Source organism: Ahaetulla prasina, chromosome 9 (genome assembly GCF_028640845.1).
Source record: "Ahaetulla prasina isolate Xishuangbanna chromosome 9, ASM2864084v1, whole genome shotgun sequence".
Taxonomy (NCBI): domain Eukaryota; kingdom Metazoa; phylum Chordata; class Lepidosauria; order Squamata; family Colubridae; genus Ahaetulla; species Ahaetulla prasina.
Window position 1 is genome coordinate 4,689,673 of NC_080547.1, and position 20,616 is coordinate 4,710,288.

Consider the following 20,616-nt stretch of genomic DNA (forward strand, 5'->3'; position numbering starts at 1 on the left):
CTCACAACACTCACAAATAACAATAGCATTTTCGCTTATATACCGCTTCACAGTGCTTTTATAGCTCTCTCTAAGCAGTTTACAGAGCCAGCCTCTTGCCCCCAACAATCTGGATCCTCATTTTACCCACCTTGGAAGGATGGAAAGCTGAGTCAACCTTGAGCCAGTCAGGATCGAACTGCTGGCAGTGGGCAGAAATATACTGCAATAGTGCATTGGCGAGAGAGAGGGAGGGAGCGAGGGAGGGAGCAAGGGAGGGAGGGAGGGAGGGAAGGAAGGAAGGAAAATAGCAATAGGACTTAGAGTTATATACTTTTTTTTTTGTTTACATTTATACCCCGCCCTTCTCCGAAGACTCAGGACGGCTTACAGTGTATAAGGCAATAGTCTCATTCTATTTGTGTATTTTTACAAAGTCAACTTATTGCCCCCCCAACAATCTGGGTCCTCATTTTACCTACCTTATAAAGGATGGAAGGCTGAGTCAACCTTGGGCCGGGCTTGAACCTGCAGTAATTGCAGGCTTTGTGTTCTTAATAACAGGCTTTACCAGCCTGCGCTATTCACCGGCCCTGCTTCACAGTGCTTTACAGCCCTCTCTAAGCGGTTTACAATGTTACCCTATTGCCCCCAACAATCTGGGTCCTCATTTTACCCACCTTGGAAGGATGAGTCAACCTTGAGCCAGTCAGGATCGAACTGCTGGCAGTGGGCAGAAATATACTGCAATAATGCTTTGGGGAGAGAGAGGGAGGGAGGGAGGGAGGGAGGGAGGGAGGAAGGAAGGAAGGAAGGAAGGAAGGAAGGAAGGAAAATAGCAATAGGACTTAGATTTATATACTGCTTCATAGTACTTTACAGCCCTCTCTAAGCGGTTTACAGAGTCAGCCTCTTGCCCCCAACAATCTGGGTCCTCGTTTTACCCACCTCGGAAGGATGGAAGGCTGAGTCAACCTTGAGCCTTGTGTGGTTCGAAATGTGTTCAAGCTGTTTTAACTAAAGCCGAGGCATTTCTGCCTCGTACAGTTGTAAACATCTCCACCCATTTGGGTGTCAGTTGTTCAGAATTTCGCCCAAGAATTTTTGTGGAAAGAAGTTAGATGCAGCAGGAGGGAAAGATGCCCCAGATAGCATTTTAAAAAGAGCAAGGCTGGAAAAGTTGGAAAAAAGATAGACGCAAGAAAGCCCCGAGAGGGGAACAAGGCTCCACCACCAACTGATGTTTATCACTTAATGCAATGTTTCTCAACTGAACATGTGGTCCACGTATCTTTGCCAAGGGTGAGAAACACACCCTTGGCAAAGATATGTGGGCTCTCCACCTTTTTTAGAAAAAAAAAATGTGGTAGCTTTAGAGAGAGAAAAATTGAATTTAGAAATGGGTTTAAGCTGTGTAGTTTATGTGTAGTTTTTCTGCATGAAATTTCCTTCTTCAGAAGCCACCTCGTTCTCTGCCGTCCCCTTCTTTTATTTATTTATTTATTTATTTTATTTATTTATTAATCATACTTTTATACCGCCCTTCTCCGAGGACTCAGGACGGTTTACAGCCAAAATAAAATTGTACCAAAAGAGACAAGTTTAAAAACGTTATTTAAAAATCTGATTCTAAAAATTGGCCCCATAATTTAAAACTAATAAAATATAAAATAAACCCAATAAAACCACCCCTATTATAATTAGGCCAACCCTGCCCGTTGGAATAAAAGAGTCTTAAGCTCACACTTAAAGGTCCGGAGGTCGGGGAGTTGGCGTAGCCCCAGAGGTAACTCATTCCACAGGGCAGGGGCCCCCACAGAGAAGGCCCTCCCACTGGGAGCCGCCAGTCGACATTGTTTGGCCGACGGCACCCTGAGGAGGCCCTCCCTATGGGAGCGCACAGATCGATGGGAGGCTGTTTGTGGCAGTAGGCGGTCCCGTAATTTATTTATTTATTTATTTGTTTGTTTGTTTGTCACAACAGTATATATATAAGCATAAGCATGAAAATAACTATATAATATATAAGCATATATATGAGCATTGGTGGGATTCAAGTAATTTAACAACCGGTTCTCTGCCCTAATGATTTCTTCCAACAACCAGTTTGCCAAACTGGTCAGAGAGTTAACAACCGGTTCTCCCAAAGTGGTGCGAACTGGCTGAATCCCACCACTGAGCATAAGTATGTAACAACTATATTAATTGGATATAATGAAAGGAAACAATAGGACAGGAACGGTAGGCATGTTTGTGCTCTTATGTACACCCCTTACAGACCTCTTAAGAATGGGGTGAGGTCAATAGTAGATTGACCAGTGTTCCCAGCATTAGGCTCTTCTCCAGGGAGTCCTTCCTTCTCATTAGGTGGCCAAAGTATTTCAGTTTCATCTTCAGGATCTGGCCTTCTAAAGAGCAGTCAGGGTTGATCTCCTCTAAGACTGACTTGTTTGATCGCCTTGCAGTCCAAGGGACTCGTAGGAGTCTTCTCCAGCACCAGAGTTCAAAGGCCTCCATTCTTCGGCGCTCAGCCTTCCTTATGGTCCAACTTTCACAACTTAAATTCTAATTTTCTTCTTGTAGAACTATCACATTTCTTCTATATTTTTATGAACGTTTATAAATTGACTCCTAATAATAACAGTTTTAATTCTGCCAAAGGATCGGGTCTGTGGCATCTTAGATAACACGCTTACTGTGTTTTTAGTTTTTGAGTGCTGTAAAAGCTGGTTTTGTGACATATTTGTTAGTATTTCAAAGCTTTTTTTTTCTTTCTGTAGCTGATTGACAGGCTTCTTTCCCTTTGGATTTCATATAAATTGTGGCCTTATTTCTTTCAGTTGACCTCTTCTTCTAATAACAGCTTTGCTGGCATCGGGGGGGAAAAGTCTGTATTTGGTCTTTGAGTAATTCTGGGACCCTACAAACAACATGTCTTGTACTCTCCAATCTAATTGGGAAGAACAAAGTAATATATTCTATTTTGGGTCACCTTATAAGAAAAACGTTAGGTGTGGAGGATAATTTTGTTTAAATACATGTCGTGCTTGCTGATATTCTTTGCAAAACTGTTCAGCTGGGTTCAAACATTATTCTAAGCCAGGGGGCTCCAACCTTGGCAATTTTAAGCCTGGAGGAGTCCAATTCCCAGAATTCCCCGCCCAGCTTTGCTTTGCCGGCTGGGGAATTCTGGGAATTGGACTCCTCCAGGCTTAAAGTTGCCAAGGTTGGAGAGCCCTGTTCTAAGCTACAATGCGATTGGTTTGGTTTTGCCCTAGAATAGTGATAGTTAACCTTTTTGGTGCCAAGTGCCGTGTGTGCCCGAACCCCCAAAATGCAGTGCGAGCATCCCCTGTACATATCCCCCGTGCAAGTGTCCCAGCCTCCCACGCATGCGCCCCGGCCCCCGTGCACCCCATTTTGGTGCAGGAGGCTTTCCAGGCCCAAAATGGTGCATAGGGGGCCCTTGCGTGGCGCCCTCACACCCCGTTTTGGCTTCTAGGTTGGTGCGGGCGGCAGAAATAGAGTAGAAATGTAGGGTGCGCTGGGGGGGGGGAATCTGCAGAGATTAGAGAAGAACTTGCCCCCCCACGCATGCATAGCAGAGACCTGAAGACCAGCTGGTCAGTGGGAGGCATGCGCGCATGCGCAGTAAAGCTGGGCTGGGGCGACAACTGGCGTGCCCGCAGAGAGGGTTCTGCATACCACCTGTGGCACGCGTGCGATAGGTTTACCATCACGGCCCTAGAATATTGTGCCAAACAGATGGACCTCAATTTAGTGATCCTTCTGATGAACCTGGGATTAGAAAACTTAGAACTTTTAAAAACTTAAAAAACTTAAAAAACTTAAAAACTTTTAAAAACTTTTAAAAACTTTAAAAACTTAAAACTTTTCTAATCCTGGGATTAGAAAACTTAGAACTCCGCCGACTCCGACAAGACCTGTGTTTAACACACAGAATCATCTATTGCAATGTCCTTCCTGTTAAAGACTACTTCAGCTTCAATCGCAACAATACAAGAGCAGACAATAGATTCAAACTTAATGTTAACCGCTTCAATCTTGATTGCAGAAAATATGACTTGTAACAGAGTTGTTAATGCTTGGAATACACTACCTGACTCTGTGGTCTCTTCTCCAATTCCTAAAAGCTTTAACCAAAAACTGTCTACTATTGACCTCACCCCATTCCTAAGAGGACTGTAAGGGGCGTGCATAAGTGCACAAAAGTGCCTACCGTTCCTGTCCTATTGTTTCCTTTCAATGTATGTGCTTGTATATAATGTTGTGACAAAAATAAATAAATAAATAAAAACCAACAACAACCTATTTTGGGATGATTTACAACCTAGGTTTGAAATTACGATGGGCTCCTCCTTCGGTCATGTGACTGAATTTCGGGCATTTGGCAACCGGGCTGCATTTATTTAAAGCCATTTATCTCACAGTCATGTCACTTCGTTTTACGACAATTTTGCCAAAAATTGGAATTTACTTATGGTTTTCTGGAAAACCACTCCTATCAAAAACCATTGGTTGACTTAACAACCGCCATGTTCACTTAGTGACCGCTGCGAAAAAAAGCTCCATCCAATACATCGTAAAGTGAAGAATTGTCAGTCAATCGCTTACAGTTTAATACGAGATCTGTTGTGGCTTACCGCAAGAATTAAGCCATAAATATACACTAATTCTGGAAAAAATTTCTTCACGCTGTTATAAAGTGGCTTGTTTGATATTGATTGCAGCATTGTGCGTCCACACAATTGGGACTCACTCATCAAGCGTGGTTAAGGAAACCATGGTTTCGTGCAGTGTGTAAACCTGGTTCCATGTGAGATACAACTCACAGGTGTAAGAATTTACATTCCTGGGAGAATACTCTTGATTGAACTAAAGCAGCGCTGTCCAACTTCGGCAACTTTAACACTTGTGAACTTCAACTCCCAGAATTCTGGAAGTGGAAGTCCACATGCCTTAAAGTTTAAAGTCTTAAAAAGACATTGAGACCGTAGAAAGAGCTTTATCGGAACCCGGTCTGTGTTTTAATCTGTAGCTTTACAAAGATAAGCTTTTTCCAGATTCAGAAATGTTGAGTTACCTTGAATTATTTTCTTTTAAATGCAGAGTTCTGCTGCATATAGCTTAGGCAGCGTACGTGCTACATTTCTACCAAATCTGGTATTTAGTTGTGTTCTTCAGCTTTTCGGGAATCTTGACTGGATTATTTTAATTTTGAAACATTAATTTGCAACCGTAGGTTTTAGCAAAATTCATATAAAGTTACAGCACATGGGTGTGATTTAAAAGAGGAATAAAGTGATGAATTCTTCTGGACAACCTCCAACAGATTCTCAAAAACCAGAATGCTTTCTGATTTATAATGGTCAGAGTCCTGCATGCTTAGCAATTTTAATTCTTTGTTGTTTTCCAATTGGCATCTGAGCAATTTTAAGAGGGTCTTTGATCCACAGCTGAAGGGGGGGGAGAGGGGAAAGAGTACATGTGGGTCGAGGAGTTTTTGTATGCTGTCTTATAAATAAATAAATAAATAAATATTGCACAAAAACCTGTTTGCAGCAAAGGCTTAATTGTTATGAAGCTCTAAATTAGTCAATTGGGCACTCAATCCCTGGAGGTTTTTAAGAAGAGACTACGCAGTCACTTATCTGAAATGGTATAGATTCTCCTGCTTGAGCAGGGGGCTGGACTAGAAGACCTCCAAGGTCCCTTCCAGCTCTATTCTGTTCTGTTCTGCTCTGCTCTGTTCTGTGTTTCTATTCTATTCTATTCTATTCTATTCTATTCTATTCTATTCTATTCTATTGCATTCTATTCTATTCTATTGCATTCCATCCCATATTTTCTATTCTATTCCATTCTATTCCATCCCATCCCATCCCATCCCATCCCATCCCATCCCATATTTTATATTCTATTCTATTCTATTCTATTCTATTCTATTCTATTCGATTCGATTCGATTCGATTCGATTCTATCCCATCCCATCCCATCCCATCCCATATTTTCTATTCTATTCTATTCTATTCTATTCTATTCTATTCTATTCTATTCTATTCCATTCCATTCCATTCCATTCCATTCCATTCCATTCCATTCCATATTTTCTATTCCATTCCATTCCATCCCATATTTTATATTCTATTCTATTCTATTCTATTCTATTCGATTCGATTCGATTCGATTCGATTCTATCCCATCCCATCCCATCCCATCCCATATTTTCTATTCTATTCTATTCTATTCTATTCTATTCTATTCTATTCCATTCCATTCCATTCCATTCCATTCCATTCCATTCCATTCCATATTTTCTATTCCATTCCATTCCATTCCATATTTTCAATTCCATCCCATCCCATCCCATATTTTCTATTCTATTCCATTCCATTCCATTCCATTCTATTCTATTCTATTCTATTCTATTCTATTCTATTCTATTCTATTCCATTCCATTCCATTCTTCAGGTTTTAAAAAAGCTGTGTGACAGGCAGTCCTCAATTTGCAACCACAATTAATGTTGCTAAAGCAAAGTGGTTGTTAAATGAGTTGCAGCTCATTGTATTCCCTTTTTTTTTAAACCACGGTGGTTAAGTGAATTATGTGGTTGTTAAGCCAATCCATCTTGCCCCCTTGACTTTGCATGTCAGGAGCCAGCTGGGAAGGTCGCAAACGGCGATCCCATAAGACCAGGATGCTACAACTATTGTAAATACACACCAGTTGCCAAGTGTCTGAATTTTGATCATGTGACCATCGGGATACTGTGGCAGTTGTTAAGTATAAGGACCGCTTGTAACAGGGGTCTCCAACCTGAGCAACTTTAAGACTCGTGGACTTCAACTCCCAGAATTCTGGGAGTTTTTTTTTAATTTATTTTTTTTAATTTGCATTTATATCCCGCCCTTCTCCGAAGACTCAGGGCGGCTTACACTATGTTAGCAATAGTCTTCAACCATTTGTATATTATATACAAAGTCACCTTTTATTGCCCCCAACAATCTGGGTCCTCATTTTACCTACCTTATAAAGGATGGAAGGCTGAGTCAACCTTGGGCCTGGTGGGGCTTGAACTTGCAGTAATTGCAAGCAGCTGCTGTTAATAACAGACTGTCTTAGCAGTCTGAGCCACCAGAGGCCCATTGTTGAAGTCCATGAGTCTTAAAGTTGCCAAGGTTGGAGACCCCTGGCTTGTAATTCACATTTTTCAGTGCCGTTGTAACTTCAAACAATTACTAAACATATGGCTGTAAGTTGAGGACTTAACCTATATACTGAATTAGACACAAATCTTTCTAACCCATTACAGGTAGTCCTCGACCACAATTGAGCCCAACATTTCTGTTGTTAAGTGAGACATTTCTTAAGCTGACTTTGCCCCATTTTATGACCTTTCTTGCCACAGTTGTTAAGTGAATCACGGCAGCTGATAAGTTTTAGTAACCCGGTTGTTAAGTGAATCTGGCTTCCCCCCATTGATTTGGCTTGTCAGAAGGTCACAAAAGGGGATCACATGATCTTGGGACAGCAACGGTCATAAGTATGAACCAGTTGCCAAGTGTGCAGGGGTGAAATCTACTTACTTTCCTTACCATCTGGGCATGCGCAGAAGGTAAAAAAACACATCACTTCCTGGCTAAAAACAGGAAGTAATGACAGCCGAGCGAGTGGGCGGTGCTTTGCTCCGCCATCACTACTGGATCGCCGAACTATCAGCCATGATCACTACCGGATTGTGAGATCCGGTCCGATCTGGGAGCATTTCACCCCTGCGAGCGTCTGAATTTCGATCATGTGACCAAGGTTTTCGATCATGTGACCTGCAAAGGTTGTAACTGTGAAAAATGTTCCTAAGGCACTTTTTTCCCACGTCGTTGTAACTTTGAATGGTCACTAAATGAATGATTGTAGGTCGACGACTCCCTATATTGTCTGGAACAAACCTTCTTTGGTTTTGTTCTCTCCTGGATAGTTTCAGCCCATAGCGAGTGCTGTGTGTGGGATTTCTCAGTCCTACCCGGAGGCGCTGCAGGTTGAATCAGTTAAGTTAGAACAGAATAGAACTGGAAGGGACCTTGGAGGTCTTCTAGTCCAGCCCCATGCTCAAGCAGGAGAACCAGTACCATCTCAGACAAATGGCTGTCCAGTCTCTTCTTAACAATCTCTGGTGATGGAGCGCCAACAATTTCTGAAGCCAAGCTGTTCCACTGGTTAATTGTCCTCACTGTTAGGAAGTTTCTCCTTAATTCCAGATTGCTTCTCTCCTTGATCAGTTTCCAACCATTATTTCTTGTCTTGCCCTCTGGTGCTTTGGAGAATAATTTGCAGCCTCTCAAATACTGGAATACTGCTATCATGTCCCCCCCCACCCAATTCTTCTTTTCTTTAGACTAGCCAAACCCAAATCCTGCAGCCGTTCTTCATAAGATGTTTTAGTCTCCAGGCCTTTGATCATCTTAGTTGCTCTTCTCTGAACTTTTTCCAAGGTCTCAACATCTTTCAAGTAGTATGCTGACCAAAATTGGTTGCAGTGTTCCAGGTGTTCCAATGCAGCAGCCGTGCGTTCTACCACCAAGCTACAACAACCCATCCGTTCCCTCCCTCTGCTTCCGCCCACGTCAAGTTGTTAGCTCTCTGGGATGCCTGTCTCTCCCACTCGTAAACTTTGGCTTCCTCCTGTCCCACCGTGCCAATTCTCTTGACACCCTCACAAGAATCCGGGCACGCACTCCAGCAAACTGTAGCGTCCTGTTTGGGGCTGAATTATTAATATCGAGTGATTTGCATAGTCCCTGTTGCAACAAAAGTCAGTCCCCACTTCCATCCTGGATGTGCTGGCAGACTGAACCAAGCAGTGACCTTGCTCTGGGCACGGGACCAACAGTAGAAAGACAGCTTTGTTTGCCCAGTGCCCAGTGGTGTCAGAAACGGAGAATAGTTAGATGCCCTGCTCCAGTAAGTCCCTGGATCAGAGAGAAGCAAAGCTTTGCAAAGAATATAGGGTGCATCCTAGCTATCCATCCTGCAGCTCAAACCATCCCTTATTTGGGACACCTTCGTTCGCTCTTGCCATTTGAGGTGAGATGGGTGGTGACAAGGAAAGGGACTGGTGTGGTTCCATCTTCGTGCATGCTGCATGTATTTGTTTTGAAGCGGGGTGTGTGTGTGTGTCAAACTCAATTTCATTGAGGGCTGCACGGGGTTTTGTTTGACCACATGGGGCAGGCAGGGGGGGCCGTGGCCAGGGTGGGTGTGTCCAGCTCAATGTCACTCGTGGTGGGGGGACCTGTGGTGGTCTGAGCACTCTGCCAGCAAAAACAGGCTCCGAGCTTTGTTTTCGGCTACCAGGGCCTCCTGCAACCCTCTGCCAGTGAAAACAGAGTTCGGGAGCCCGTTTTCGTGGCAGAAGCACCATGGGCCAGTCCTTCGCTATTTCCAGGGCGGCCCCATGGACCAGATCTGGTCCCCGTGCCTTGCATTTGACACCCTTGCTTTGAAGCTAACCATGGTGTATGGATCTAACCCAGTGGTGAAATCCAATTTTTTTTTACTACCGGTTCTGTGGGCGTGGCTTGGTGGGAGTGGTATGGCTTGGTGGGCGTATCTTGGTGGGTGTGGCAGGGGAAGGATACTGCAAAATCCCCATTCCCTCCCCATTCCTGGGGGAAGGATACTGCAAAATCCCTACTCCCTCCCCACTCCAGGGGAAGGATACTGCAAAATCCCCATTCCCACCCCACTCTGGGGACCAGCCAGAGGTGGCATTTGCCAGTTCTCTGAACTACTCAAAATTTCCGCTACTGGTTCTCCAGAATCTGTCAGAACCTGCTGGATTTCACCCCTGATCTAACCCATTTTTCTCTCTCTCTTTGGATAACAAGCTGAGCTGTAAGCCAATAGCTGGCTCAGCTCACCAAATGCATTAAGCGGAATGAGGTTGGCTAATTTGTGTTTCATTATGTCAGTCCCCCTTTAAAAGCACAGTTCAGCGAAGATTTTGACAAGGGTGATAAACACACAGGTTTCTTTAAGAGTGCTAGGGGTAATGAATCATTATTGTGAAGAGCCGGAAAGTTGGCTAGCAACTGAAGAGTAATTACATGAAACAAAGGAAGGGAGAGACTGTCCAGCTTTTGTGCTCGGAAGACTGTCCTTGACTGTCAAAAAAAACAAAGCAGGGCAGGGATAGGATTCTTCGTATCGTTTGATATTGTTGAGGACTAGGAGTGATATCATAGCAGTCTTCCAGGATTTGAGGGGCTGTCACAGAGAAGGGGGAGTCAACTTATTCCCCAAAGCATCAAAGCAGGACAAGAAATAATGGGCGGAGGAGACATTAAAGAGAGATCCAACCTAAAAGTAAGAAGAAATTTCCTGACAGTGAGAACAATTAATCAGTGGAATCCCTTGCCTCCAGAAATGCTCCCGGTTCGGACCGGATCACTTGATCCAGTAGCTGAAACCCACCTCTGATCCTTTCGCACAGTGGTTTTCTGATGGGTGGTCCCTTATAGTTAGGGAAGAGGATATTCTGACTCAAGAGTGCAGAGAGTATGACCTCCTGATGCAGTTCAAAGCCCTTTTCGTACAACAGGTTTCTTCTCTGTTTACTCAGGAGTAAACAACCTTCAGCTGATCCTCCTGTTCAAGGTGAAGAAAATTTTGCTACGGACAAGTTTTGATGGTGGTTGACAACCCTGGATCTGCAATGCTTCGTCCCCCAAATGTGAGTGTCTATGCTTCAAATTGCCATGGTATTATTAGTATGGATGTTGCGTAAGGCACAGTGATTCTTAAAAATAACAGGAAATATTTTCTGAGCTTGATATCAAGAGATGTTGGATAGAGATCCCAGGGGAGCCATTGATGCTTGCGATAAATAAATCCAGCACTGGCCCTTCTAGACAGCAGGCATGTCCAGCATCAAAAGTAGGCATTCCCATCTCAGCTTCCCATGGAAGGAATGATGATGTGTTTGGGATGATTCGCTCTCCAAAACAAAGGCGTGGGCACGTTGGAAGCCCTGCTGTGGCTTGTTCGTGATGTCCAGGAAGAGCCTATGAAATAGGGACTAATGATCAACAAGCAACAATTTCTCTGCTTGCAGGAAATCCCCTTAGAATCTGGGGATATTCCCAGCCAAAAGGTCAGGAGCAAAGGGTGGGAAAGTCCTTCTCGTTGTAACCAGGAGATTTAGAACAACAGCAGAGACAATAAAGGTCACATATGTGGTAGTCGTTCCCAACTCTAGGGGGCGGTGCTTATCTCCATTTCAAAGCTGAAGAGCCAGCGCTGTCTGGAGACATCTCCATGGTCATGTAGCTGGCATGACACAATGCCAAAGGCGCAAGGAACCCAAAGGTGGTCCCTATTTTTTCTACTTGCATTTTTTACCTGCTTTCAAACTGCTAGGTTGGCAGAAGCTGGGACAAGTCACGGGAGCTCACCCCATTACGCGGCACTAGGGATTCGAACTGCTGAACTGCCGACCTTTTGATCGGCAAGCTCAGTGTCTTAGCCACTGAGCCAGCGTGTCCCTACCTTCCCACCAAAGGTGGTCCCTATTTTTCTACTTGCATTTTTTAGGTGCTTTCGAACTGCTAGGTTGGCAGAAGCTGGGACAAGTCACGGGAGCTCACCCCGTGATGCGGCGCTAGGGATTCGAACCGCCGAACTGCTGACCTTTCTGATCGACAAGCTCAGCATCTCTTACCCACTAAGCCGCTGCGTCCCCTTGAGACAATACCGGGGTACAAAAGAAAACACCACCTCGCCATCAACCGTTTCCAATTTTCCAGATCGAAAGTCTTGAACTTCTTTCTTTTTCCACCCACCTACCCACCCCACTCCCTTCAGGGTTTGCCACCTGCTGACCAGCATGTTCATGATGGTGGAGACCATCCTTCACCTGCCTCGAGAGGGTCCAGCTTCACATCTCCTCCACATCACTCGAGAGCTGGAGCCTCTGTGGGAACTCTGGGTCTTAGGCTGGATGATTTTATCCCCTCACACCTCCAGGAGAGAGCATCTATCCGTAGTGGGAGTTTCACTTCTCCGCGGGCTACGTCCACCCCACAAAATAAATGGGACCCCAAGTACTACAGAGTGAGTCTGCCTTCTTTGAGCCAAGCTGACTGGGGAAGATTGGGGTCTTACAAGTCACTTGTAGAGATTCAGGGGTGGGCTGCTGGGGGTTCGCAGTTGTTCGGGACAGGGGTGAAATACTCCCGGTTCGGACCGGATTGCCCGATCCAGTAGCGATGGTGGCAGGTGGTTTGGAGAACTGGTAGCAAAAATCCCTGCCCCCCTCCCCATGCCCAGCTGAGCAGCGCAATCATCAGAGTTTTGTTTTTTTTACATTTAAAAGCATTTTTTCTAAAAATGCTTTTAAAAGTTTTTTAAAAAAAGCCTCTGGTGATCGCGTGCCTCAGCTGGCTGCTAGCTACAAAATGGGGTGGTGGGGAGAGTCTGTTTTTGCTCCCAGCAGGCTTCCCTGAAGCCTGCTAGCCAAAAAACGGTGTGTATGGGGGGGTTCATTTTTGAGAGAGAGAGAGAAAGAAAGAAAGGAGGGAGGAAGGCAGGGAAGGAAGGAAGGAGAGGAAGGAAGGAGTACAAACCTGGCACTAGATGCAGCTTCAGAGGATAATCCAGGGCTGGAAGGGACCCGGAGGTCATCTAGTCCAACCCTGCTCCAGCAGGACGTTGTTAGTGAGTTTCTCTCTTTTGATCCCCAAGTCACATAGCCACGCCCACCCAGTCACATGACCCCCACACACACAAAGCCACGCCCACAGAACCGGTAGCAAATTAATTTTAAGATTTCTCCCCTGGTTTGTGAGAACCTCTAGCTAAGATTCTGTGCAGTTTGGAGAACCCCCCAAATCCCATTCCTGGCTGGCCCTGCCCACCCAACCCTGCCCAGGGGTCCTCACGCGGCCCGTTTTGGATGCAGGATGTGCGTGGAGGCTCGGGGAGGGCAAAAAAATGGGCCTACCGGAAGTTCGGGAAGTTCCAGCGGTCCTCCGTAGCCTGGGGAGGCTGTTTTCGCCTTCCCGGAGGCTCGAGGAATGCCTCCAAAGCCTAGGGAGGGCAAAAATGCCCCCTCCCATTGTGGTGCAGGAGGCCGACTAGGCCACACCCACCATGGCCACGCCCACCCAGCAACCAGGCAGAGAACCCCTTGCTAAAAAATTTTTAAGCCCGCTCCTGTAGGGATAGCTTGTTCTCCAAGAAGGTCAGGCCCAGAACAGGGCTTAACAGCCCAGCATTCATGCTCAGGTGTTCCAAACCAGCTGTGACAATGTCAAAACGACAGTGCGTGTCACCTTACCATTGCCTTGCTCGTGTAATAATGTCACGAAACCTGACGCAAGTGTCTAAAACTCACCTCACTGCTGTGATTGTCATTACATACATTTTGTCATCTTCCCCATTTCCTCCCGGCAACAGGCCGGTTTTATTTGTTTCACTAAACCGCATTGTTTTCCATAAATGATTTTTTTTTTTTTTGGTTCTATTTATCTCTTAGATTCACAGACTAGTTTCTGGGAAGTAAAGTTGCAGAAAGTTGCACTCTTTCATTTTCCCGACAGCAAACCTGAAGATATCGATTGAGCTGGGCTCTGATAAATTCAGAGAATTTGCTTCAACTGTACTTTGTACCCAGTTCGATTTAATTTACTGATGACTTTTTAATTCATTAGATTGACTTAGATTCAACCTAGAAATAAGGAGGGATTTTCTGATAGTGAGAACAATCAACCAGTTGCCTTCAGAAGTTGTGGGAGCTTCATCCCTGGAGGCTTTCAAGAAGAGATTGGACTGCCATTGGACAGGGATGGTGTAGGGTCTCCTGCTTGGGCGAGGGGTTGGACTAGATGACCTACAAGGTCCCTTCCAACTCTATTATTCTGTTCTGTTCTGACTTCTGGAAGCTTTGGCGAGAAAAGGCAAATGGGGATGACATGATCGGCTTAATAATATCAGGTCTTTTCATTCATTGGATCTGCTGACTCTTTTTCCTCCCCATAAGTGAAAAGATGAGAGCTAGTGGTTATGGAAGCTAGAAATCAAGAGACCATGAGTTCAAATCCCGCCTTAGCCATGAATGACGGTTGGGTGACTTTGAGCCAGTCACTCTCGGTCCAACCCATGTCACAAGAGTTGTGGGGAAAACAGGGCGAGGAAGGTATGTTGGATATCTTCACCGCCCTGAGTTATTTGTGAAAATAATGATGTAATGTAAATAAAAATAATGTTTTTTTTCCCCTATCGAAACTTGTGGGAACAAAAAACAGAATAAGAGAGCAGATCAGATAAAGTTTCAGAGTCAGACTAAATTAATTATGCGAATTGAATTAAGAATTACACATTTTTACATGTTTCTACTATCAGCTCTGGAGGACAATGTTTAATTAAAATTGTTTCCCCTCCCCCGCCCAGTAGAAACAAGCTACTCGGTGCTTGCTTAAATTAGTCTTCTCAGCACGAAAATGTACAAAGGAAGTAGTATATTTGCTCACCCGTGATCTTTTCTCAGTTCCTCCATTGCAACATTCAGGGGCTGTGGCTTGTCAGTCCCAAGGAAAAACGACTGAGAAAATTACACAGAAATCTGTAATACGATATAGTTGGGCTTTCATCAGTCTGGATTGATAAAGTAATTTGCAAGGCAAACAATATAAAACTATCCGGAAAGATCAAAGAGCCCTTTCAAAAAAAAAAAAAAAAAAGGAGGAGGAGGAGGAGGAAGAGGAAGAAGTGTTAATACCACTTTATAATGCCTTGGTGAGGCCACACTTGGAATCCTGCATCCAGTTTTGGTCACCACGATGTAAAAAAGACGTTGAGACTCTAGAAAGAGTGCAGAGAAGAGCAACAAAGATGATTAAAGGACTGGAGGCTAAAACAGATGAAGGATAGTTGCAGGAACTGGGTATGACTAGTCTGATAAAAAGAAGGACTAGGGGAGACATGATGGCAGTCTTCTTATATCTCAGGGGCTGCCCCAAAGAAGAGGGAGTCAAGCTATTCTCCAAAGCACCTGAGGGTAGAACAAGAAGCAATGGGTGGAAACTAATCAAGGAGAGAAGCAATTTAGAACTAAGGAGAAATTTCCTGACAGTTAGAACAATCAATAAGTGGAACAACTTGCCTGCAGAAGTTGTGAATGCTCCATCACTAGACGTTTTTAAGAAGAGGTTGGATAACCATTTGCCGGAATTGGTGTAGGGTTTCCTGCCTAAGCAGGGGGTTGGACTAGAAGACCTCCAAGGTCCCTTCCAACTCTGTTATTCTATTCTATTCAAAGGAGGAAAATTGCCTTCCTAAAGAATTGGAAATTAACTTGCTGTTTGTCCACATTGTAAACGTCTAAACATTCCCTTCGGTTATGATACAGCTCACTTTATTAGGATCCAGAATGAGAAACTAGTAAAATAATGCTACGTAATAGTATTTTAGTAAGTTTTTAGTAAGAATTACACTGGTAAATCTGAATTTAAGCCTTATTTTGGGAGGCAAAAAAAAGAAAAAGAAAGAAAAGATAGTGGAATAAATGTTCACCCTCCCAAAACGATAAAAACAAAAGCAGTCCTCAGCCCAACGAACTTTTCTAGTGTAAAAGATACACACAATATGGGCAGAAGGCGTGCCTCAGATTGTGATTAGCAATGTGATGCACAACTGAGCAATGAGAATTAAGTTCCCGTTTTCACAACGGAGAGGTTGTTCGATAGAGAGCAAAAATTGCGTACTAATTGGTGGTGGTTTTCAAATTTTTTTACTACCGGTTCCGTGGGTGTGGCTTGGTGGGCGTGGCTTGGTGGGTGTGGCAGGGGAAGGATACTGTAAAATCTCCATTCCCTCCCCACTCCAGGGGAAGGATACTGTAAAATCTCCATTCCCTCCCAACTCCAGGGGAAGGATACTGTAAAATCTCCATTCCCTCCCAACTCCAGGGGAAGGATACTGTAAAATCTCCATTCCTTCCCAACTCCAGGGGAAGGATACTGTAAAATCTCCATTCCCTCCCAACTCCAGGGGAAGGATACTGTAAAATCTCCATTCCCTCCCTACTCCAGGGGAAGGATACTGTAAAATCTCCATTCCCTCCCCAATCCAGGGGAAGGATACTGTAAAATCTCCATTCCTTCCCGATCAACTGGGACTTGGAAGGCAGAGAATAGATGGGGGTGGGGCCAGTCAGAATTTTTACTACCGGTTCTCCAAACTACTCAAAATTTCCACTACCGGTTCTCCAGAACTGGTCAGAGCCTGCTGAAACCCATCTCTGGTACTAATGGATGATGTTCTTTTATCTGTCCTCATATATATATATATAGGTTCCCGTGATTCGCAATTGTGGATCTAATACCCTGAATTTTGAATTCCACGATACAACTCCCCGCCGAGTGTACAATGGGATATCTCAGCCATGGAAAACAACTCAGCAGAGTTCAGGTAATACTCCAGCCAAGAATGGGAGTGATAATAGATTTCCTTGGCAAGCGGTGCAAGAAACGCTTTGTAGTCCTTGCTGCCTTATCTTCCTGTTATCCGTTTGTGCTTGATCTTTTTAAGTTTAAATACAACTAGACCCACTTCTAAAACGCAGCTAGCTTTGTGTTCCTCCTGCCAGGGGAAGAGTTGAGAGCCTTTGATGGTCCTTTTGGACAGCAGAGCTTTGAGTAAAAGCCAGTGTTTAAATTCAGCCACGTGTCTTAAGGCAACCCTCCCATTCTTTCTCTTATCGTTTTTCCCTCCCTTTTAGGGAGTAATTAGATGGGATAAAATTTTGATCTCTCCAACGTATTCTTGATGTTAGATGGAAATAGAGCAAATGCTAATGCTAGTCTTGGTTTTTTTTAATGGAAAGGATGTGACATATACAGTGCAGTTAGTCTTCGACTTACAACAGTGCATATAGTAGTGACTGCTCAAAGTTACAACAGCACTGTTCATTTTCTTCTTCTCATCCTTACTAGTACCTATCTCTTCCCAACTTACGGCTATATCCATGTTGCGTGTATTTTTATAACTTATATTGTTTTTATTGCTTCCTAGTAGGATTTGATTGCTTATTAGTATTATTATTTTTTATTTTTTATTTATTGAATTTTTATACCGCCCTTCTCCCGAAGGACTCAGGGCGGTTCACAGCCAAGATAAAACAGCAATAATATACAAATAAAACAATAGTTTAAAAACATTAGATATAAGGCCAGATTAAAACATTTAAAACCGTAAAAAACCCCATAAAATTTATATCAAAATAGTAAAGGCTATTTAAAATTCCTATGCCAGTCCTCATAGTATAGTGTCATAGTATCCCATGACCATCACGAAGTGTTGCATCTTATGATTCTTGACGAATATATTTTATGTTTTCTTTTAGGTACACTCAGAGCATGTGCCACCAAAGACAAATTCCTTGTGTGTCCAATCATACTTGGCAGTGGTGGGGTTCAAATAATTTAACAACCGGTTCTTTGACCTAATGACCAGCTGGGTAGGCGTGGCTCGGTGGTCATGTGACCGTGTGGGCGTGGCCAACTCAATGTCACTCACGTCGATGAAGTGCTTCGCCTTAGCTGTTACAATGTAACAAGGGTTAACCCGAGAGGCAGTTTCTGTAAGCCGGGCAATAAAGATTAGGCTAGAAACACCACCAGAATGTTTCCTTCCTGCCTTCCTTACAGGATTAGCCCTGTAAAGTGGAAAAAAATTAAAATAAGATTTCTTCCAACAACCGGTTCTCTCGAATAGGTGCGAACTGGCTGAATCCCACCACTGATACTCGGCCAATAAAAGAATTCTATTGTATTTAAATGACCATTGTGTCAAGGTTCCAGAAATACCTCTTCTGCGTAAAAGAAACTCAGAGACATTTCTTTTCCAGAGTTCTTTACTAGCATGAGGAGACTGGCACACGATGAGTGCAATTCCAAAACTGAATTTCCGGATTCTTTTCCCCAGTTATACAAACCCCAAGAGTCCCACCCCCCTGACCCCTTTGATGGTCACATGGTCCCACGTTCTCCCAGTTCATTCGAATATCTTCTTGCCACTCTTCCTGCAGATGTGAACACCATCCGACCTTGACCGCTTGAAGAATGTTACCATACCCCTCAACCCCCCTTCTTCCCCTCAGGGGAAAAATGTGGCAGCGTCTGGAACCCTAAAGTCTAATATGGTTTCCAGGCCAGATCAAAATTCAGGCACTTGGCAAATGGTCCAGATTTATGACAGTTGCAATGCCCAGGGGTCAAAAGGCCCTTTTGCAGCCTTCTGACAAGCAAAGTCAACGGGGAAGCCAAATTCCCTTAACAACCGTGTTACTAACTTGACAGATGCAGTCATTCACTTAACCACAGTGGCAAGATAGTTCATAAAAATGAGGGCAAAACTCCCTTAACCACCACTGTCTCACTTAGCGACAGAAATTTTGGGGCTCAGTTGTGGTTGTAAATCGAGGACTACCTATATATCTGAGTATTGTGAGTCCTCTAAAGCAGGGGTCTCCAACCTTGGTCCCTTTAAGACTTGTGGACTTCAACTCCCAGAGTTCCTCAGCCAGCTTTGCTGGCTGAGGGACTCTGGGAGTTGAAGTCCACAAGTCTTAAAGGGACCAAGGTTGGAGATCCCTGCTCTAAAGTCATCAATCTGGGGGAAGCCAGATTTATTTAACAACCACGTGACTACAACTGAACAACCAAACTGATTTACTTAACCAATGCAAGAAAAGTCATCAAATGTGGGAAAATTCACTGTCTCGCTTAGCAACAGAAATTCAGGGCTCAACTGTCATAAGTTGAAGACTGCCTGAACTTGGAAATTATGACACTAATTCTTACCACAATCTATATTTTCCTGTCAGCGATGTGCAGCATACAGCCACCTGCCCCATCAGAAATAGTTAGTAGAACCTATTTGGGCTACTCCAAGTACCGCATAATCTGTTTCCCTGATAATTCAGGCCATCTTAAATGAGGTTTAAAGCCAACCCGCATAAAATTACCAAATAATGTCAAATTTATTTATTTATTTTATTTTATTTATTTGATTTTTATACCGCCCTTCTCCCGAAGGACTCAGGGCGGTGTACAGGCAAAATAAAACAGATAGTACAATATACAATTTAAAATACAATTAATTTAGAATAGAATAGAATAGAATTTTATTGGCCAAGTGTGATTGGACACACAAGGAATTTGTCTTGGTGCATATGCTCTCAGTGTACATAAAAGAAAAGATACGTTCATCAAGGTACAACTTTTACAACACAATTGATGGTCAATATATCAATATAAATCATAAGGATTGCCAGCAACAAGTTATAGTCATACAGTCATAAATGGAAAGAGATTGCTGATGGGAACTATGAGACAATTAATAGTAGTGCAGATTCAGTAAATAGTCTGACAGTGTTGATGGAATTATTTGTTTAGCAGAGTGATGGCCTTCGGGAAAAAACTGTTCTTGTGTCTAGTTGTTCTGGTGTGCAGTGCTCTATAGCGTCGTTTTGAGGGTAGGAGTTGAAACAGTTTATGTCCAGGATGTGAGGGATTTGTAAATATTTTCATGGCCCTCTTCTTGATTCGTGCAGTATACAGGTCCTCAATGGAAGGCAGGTTGGTAGCAATTATTATTATTTTTTTGTCTAGGAACTTCAGCCATTTGATTGTTCTAAAGGTAGCAATATTAGAGACAGTGGAGACAGGGATAGGATGTAAAGCTCAATTAGATCTTCCTCTCATTATGATCTGACTGTGTCTCTTGGCAGCGAATAATTGGTACCCAACCTGGCCCGCTAAAGAAATTAGACCACTGAAAACTGAACCTGCTCATTCTCCTCACTTGGCTGGTTCAGTCAATTACGCACTTGTGAACAGCGAAGCACAACCAGGCTGGTCAGCGACCTGGACAAAAGATGGCAAGAGGAAGGAGAAACGTTGGGTGAAGTACGATGGGATCGGGCCAGTGGATGAGTCTGGGATGCCCCTAGCCTCTCGATCGGTAAGTCCTTGGAGTAACTGTAAACAGGATGGAAATGTCTACTTTTCAGTACCTTTCTTCAGTAAGTGGATAACCATTTAGATATGAGCCAGCAGTGTGCAGCAGCTGTTAAAAAAGCCAACACAGTTCTGGGCTGCATAAACAGAGGGATAGAATCAAGATCACGTGAAGTGTTAGTGCCACTTTATAATGCCTTGGTAAAGTCACACTTGGAATATTGCGTTCAGTTTTGGTCGCCACAATGTAAAAAGGATGTTGAGACTCTAGAAAGAGTGCAGAGAAGAGCAACAAAGATGATTAGGGGACTGGAGGATAAAACATATGAAGAACGGTTGCAGGAACTGGGTATGTCTAGTTTAACAAAAAGAAGGACTAGGGGAGACATGATAGCTGTGTTCCAATATCTCAGGGGCTGCCACAAAGAAGAGGGAGTCGGGCTGTTCTCCAAAGCACCTGAGGGTAGAACAAGAAGCAATGGGTGGAAACTGATCAAAGAAAGAAGCAACTTAGAACTAAGGAGAAATTTCCTGACAGTTAGAACAATTAATAAGTGGAACGACTTGCCTTCAGAAGTTGTGAATGCTCCAACACTGGAA

General features: G+C 43.7%; 1 protein-coding gene across 8 annotated transcripts in view; it reads left to right on the plus strand.

The window, feature by feature from the left end:
- The window catches only part of SORBS3 (sorbin and SH3 domain containing 3), a 92,735-nt gene that overhangs the window by 17,764 nt on the left and 54,355 nt on the right, over positions 1-20,616 (plus strand). For 6 of the 8 annotated variants that reach the window (XM_058194755.1, XM_058194752.1, XM_058194749.1 and 3 more), the window contains exons 2-5: positions 10,620-10,730; positions 11,861-12,109; positions 16,348-16,465; positions 19,788-20,020. In XM_058194755.1, coding sequence (XP_058050738.1) covers positions 10,686-10,730; positions 11,861-12,109; positions 16,348-16,465; positions 19,788-20,020 — 645 coding nt within the window. In that variant the 5' untranslated portion in view covers positions 10,620-10,685. Of the gene's footprint in view, positions 1-10,223; positions 10,364-10,619; positions 10,731-11,860; positions 12,110-16,347; positions 16,466-19,787; positions 20,021-20,616 lie in introns of those variants that run through there. The other 2 variants (XM_058194750.1, XM_058194754.1) reach the window with 2 other exon arrangements.